Raw genomic sequence first — 4656 nt, 5'->3', positions numbered from 1 at the left:
AAAAAAAAAAAAAAAAAAAAAAAAAAAGGCCAGAGGGTAACTATTTTTGGTTCGTGGTGTAGATCAGCCTTAGCTCTGCCATTGCAGCCTGAGAATAGCCTTTGATTATCTACACCTTTTTTTTCATACCCTGCGTGTGGTATCCAACCATCTATAAATGAATGGGCAGGGCTTGGCCCCAATACAACTTTATTTATGGACATTGAAATGTGAGTTTTTTTGTTTTGTTTTGTTTTGAGATGGTGTCTGGTTCTGTTGCCCAGGCTAGAGTGCTCTCGGGTTACTGCAACCTCAGCCTCCCATGTTCAAGCGATTCTTCTGCCTCAGCCTCACGAGTAGCTGGGATTACAGGCGTGCATCACCATGCCTAGCTAATTTTTGTATTGTTAGTAGAGACGGGGTTTCACCATGTTGACCAGGCTGGTGTCAAACTCCTGACCTCAGGCCATCAGCCCACCTTGCCCTCCCAAAGTGTTGGGATTGTAGGCGTGAGCCACTGCGCCTAGCCAGAAATGTGAATTTCATATCATTTTTCACGTGTCAGGAAGGATGATTCTTATTTTGATTTCCCCGCCCCCCCCCCCAACGACTCACACGTGTAAATACCATTCTCTGCGGAAACAGGCAGTGGGCAGGATCTGGGCTGCTGTGAGCAGTTTGCATTTTAAGCTGAGTGAGGTCTCTGGAGGCTTTTGTGCAGGAGAGAGAGATGAGGTCTGATGCAGGGTTTAGGAAGCTGCCTCTGGTTGCTGGGGGAGACGGGACAAGGCGACAAGGTCAGAGGCTGGAGACCAGGAAGGATGCATCCCAGAGGCAGAACCTGCAGTGATGGGGCTAGACTACGGTGGTGGCCGTGGAAGGGGTGAGAAGGGGCAGAATAGGACCCAGTGTGCAGCCAGTGGGCTCGGCCGGTGGACTGAATATGGGGCAAGAGAGAGGCATCAGGGTGATGCCAGGGCTTGAATGAATCCTGGAGGGATGGCATTATCCATGGTATACCTCAGTGGGCTCCGAGGGGCATTTACTTTGATTTTTTTTTTTTTTTCCGAGACGGAGTCTCACTCTGTCACCCAGGCTGGAGTGCAATGGTGCAACTTCGGCTCACTGCAACCTCCGCCTCCCGGGTTCAAGCGATTCTCCTGCCTCAGCCTCCCAAGTAGTTGGGATTGCAGGCATGCACCACCACGCCTGGCTAGTTTTTTGTATTTTTAGTAGAGATGGGGTTTTGCCATGTTGGCCAGACTGTTCTCGAACTCCCCACCTCAGGCGATCTGCCTGCCTCAGCCTCCCAAAGTGCTGGGATGACAGGCATGAGCGACCGCGCCTGGCATTTGCTCTGATCTTGTATGGCATCCAGGAGGACAAGTGCAGGAGACAATTGGAAACCAAATGCCTGAGCTCAGAGATCCATTTCAGTCTCTTCTCTGGAAAAGCTCAGAGGACCTCCCCACCCCCAAGGGTGGAAACAGAGAGGAGTTTCAAGGACACCCTCCTTCCCAAATGCCTGTCACTTTCCATTTTCCTGCCTTGGTTCCCACTCCTCCCTCCTCTTGTCCAAAGCTGTCTAAGAGGGCCGGGCGCGGTGGCTCATGCCTGTAATCCCAGCACTTTGGGAGGCCAAGGCAGGCCGAACACAAGGTCAGAGTTCGAGACAGCCTGGCCCACACGACGAAACTCCGTCTCTACTAAAAATACAGAAATTCGTGGCCGGGCGCAGTGGCTCAAGCCTGTAATCCCAGCACTTTGGGAGGCTGAGACGGGCAGATCACAAGGTCAGGAGATCGATAGCATCCTGGCTAACACAGTGAAACCCTGTCTCTACTGAAAAATACAAAAAACTAGCCAGGCGTGGCGGCGGGCACCTGGAGGCTGAGGCAAGAGAATGGCATGAACCCGGGAGGCGGAGCTTGCAGTGAGCTGAGATTGCACCACTGCACTCCAGCCTGGGCGACAGAGCAAGACTCCATCTCAAAAAAAAACAAAAAACAAAAATTCGCTAGGCGTGGTGGTGCGTGCCTGTAATCCCAGGTACTCGGGAGGCTGAGGCAGGAGAATTGCTTGAACCTGGGAGGCAGAGGTTGCAGTGAGCTGAGATGATGCCGCTACACTCCAACCCAGGCGACAGAGCAAGACTCCTTTTCAATAAAAAAATAAATAAATAATGTCTAAGAATAATCACAGACCACACCGACATGTGAATGAATGCTCAATGCTCACCCAGCCCTAAGCCAGTGGTCAGTGTGTCAATGGAGGGACACTTGCCAATGTTGGGACATCTGTGCTTGTCACAACTTGGAGGTGCTCGGTTGTGGAGTGGGTGGAGGCCAGGGATGCTGCTCAGCACCCTGCAGTGCCCAGGACAGCCCCACCCTAGAGAAAGATCCAGCCTCAAATGCCCACAGTGCCTCCTTGGTGCCTGTCCCATTATCTATCTAATTTAACAGCTAAGAAATTGAGAGGGAGAATTTCAGAGAGGGAAAGCGATTAGCTCAAGGTCACACAGCAAGGATGATATAACCAAACTGAATTCAAGCCCCTGTCGCCTGTCTGCTGGGTCGTTGTTCTTAAATTCTGGCTCTGGAAGACCTCGTGTTTTTTTTTGTTTGTTTGTTTTCGTTTTTTGTTTGTTTGTTTTTGTTATTATTTGTTTGTTTTGCAATGGAGTCTCGCTCTGTCACCCAGGCTGGAGTGCAGTGACGCCATCTCGGCTTACTGCAACCTCTGCCTCCCGGGTTCAAGCAATTTTCCTGCCTCACTTCCTGAGTAGCTGGGATTACAGGCGCCTGCCATCACACCCAGTTAATTTTTGCATTTTTAGTAGAGATAAGATTTCACTATGTTGGTCAAGCTGATCTCGAACTCCTGACCTCGGGTGATCCGCCCGCCTCGGCCTCCCAAAGTGCTGGGATTAGAGGCGTGAGCCACCGCTCCTGACCTCCAGGGCTCCTTCTAAAATGCCAGCTACCTGCAAGGGTCTTGGCTGTGCTCCCAGAGTCTCCAGGCCTGCGAATGCTGCGTGGCATCCAGTAGGTGCTCAATAAATACTTATTGCATGAAGGAGCATCTCCCCCAAGTGTTCATCTGATGCATATTTGGGGAGCACCTGCCGTGGGCCAGGCACTGGGTACGCGGCAGTGACCAGGAGGAACCCAAGGCATCTCCTCTGCTGGAGGAGCTGCGGGTCCCAGGAGTGGCGGAAATGGACTGGAAATGGCTAGAGAATGTCAGAGCTGCGCCAGGGCCAGCTAGCTCTTTCTGTGAGTCACAGTTTTATTGTGCGCTTACTGTATGCCAGGCACCGGTCGACTGAGTGCTACGCAGGTAGTACTTCAGCATCCTCCCAGTAACCCTCCGCGGTAGGAACTATTTATTATGAAACCCATTTTAGAGAGGAGGAAGGTGAAGTCCAAAACGGGTAAGTCTGTTGGCCCAGTCATATAGGTAGGAAAGGCTGGGGCAGGGGCGGGGTGCTGGATTCAAATTCAGGTGTGTAGGACTGCAGATCCCCACTGGCGAATGAATGAATGAATGAACAAAAGAGTGAATGAACAAAAGAGTGAATGAATGAATGGGTGAGCCAATGGGTGAATGAATGAACGAATGGGCATGCCAATGAATGAGCAAATGAATGCGAGAATGAATGAATGAATGGTGTGGGAATGAACAAACGAATGAGTGGTGAACAAATGAATGAATGGGTGAGTGAACAAATGAATGGATGAATGGGTGAGCCAACAAATGAATTAACAAATGAGTGAGTGAATGAATGCAGGAATGAGTGAATGCAGGAAGGAATGGTGTGGGAATGAATGAATGAATGGGTGATACAAGAATGAACGAATGAACAAATGGATGAGCCAGTGAATGAATGAAAGGGTGAGCAAATAAATGGGTGAAGGAATGAACGAGTGGGTGAACGAATGACTGAGTGAATGAACGAATGAATAAACGAATGAATGAATGAGTGAATGAATGAATGGCTGAGCCCGTGAATGATGAATGAATGAGAGAACGAATGAATGAGTGAATGAATGAAAGGGTGAGCGAATAAACAAATGGGTAAATGAATGAATATACAAGGGAATGAACGAATGAATGAGTGAACGAATGGGTGAGTGAATGAATGAATGAAAGTGAGCGAATAAACAAATGCGTGAAGGAATGAACAAGTGGTTGATCGAATGAACTAGTGAATGAACAAATGAATAAATGAATGAACGAACGAATAAGAGAATGAACGAATGGGTGAGTGAATGAATGAATGGGCGGGCCGGTGAATGAATGAACGAATGGTTGAACGAATGAGTGAGTGAATGAATGAAAGCGTGAGTGGCGAGAGCCCTGCCGGCCGCGTGGCGGTGCGAGGCTGCGGAGGCCCGGAGGCACCTGCGCGCCCTTGGCCGACTCGGAGGAGGCGGAGATGGACGCCCGCGGGTCCCCTGGAGATGCAGCCGGCGGCCTGCGCAGGTGTGGGAACCCGGCCCCCGGCGCCGCGTCCTCATCCTCCTCCAGGCGACAAGGTCAGGAGGGGCCGGGGCGGCGCCCCCTCCCTCAGCGCCCAGCCCCCTTCCTGGGTCTTCCCATTCCATCCCGTGGGGGAGGGGGCTGGCGAGGGGGGCGAGGGGGAGGGGGCGGGACCAGGCGGGCGGGGCGGGG

At 51.3% G+C, this 4656-nt stretch overlaps 1 protein-coding gene across 1 annotated transcript in view; it reads left to right on the top strand.

Moving 5' to 3' along the window:
• Positions 1-4066: 4066 nt before the first annotated feature.
• The window catches only part of ANKRD24 (ankyrin repeat domain 24), a 29932-nt gene continuing 29342 nt past the window's right edge, over positions 4067-4656 (top strand). Inside the window, exon 1 of the mRNA XM_017847152.1 lies at positions 4067-4520. Within this exon, the coding sequence (XP_017702641.1) occupies positions 4314-4520 (207 nt within the window). The 5' untranslated portion in view covers positions 4067-4313. The remainder of the gene's footprint in view (positions 4521-4656) is intronic.

The sequence above is a fragment of the Rhinopithecus bieti genome, unplaced genomic scaffold (genome assembly GCF_001698545.2).
Source record: "Rhinopithecus bieti isolate Rb0 unplaced genomic scaffold, ASM169854v2 scaffold_28055, whole genome shotgun sequence".
NCBI lineage: Eukaryota > Metazoa > Chordata > Mammalia > Primates > Cercopithecidae > Rhinopithecus > Rhinopithecus bieti.
Note: the sequence above shows the minus strand (reverse complement) of the source record. Positions and strands in the feature narration are given on the sequence as shown.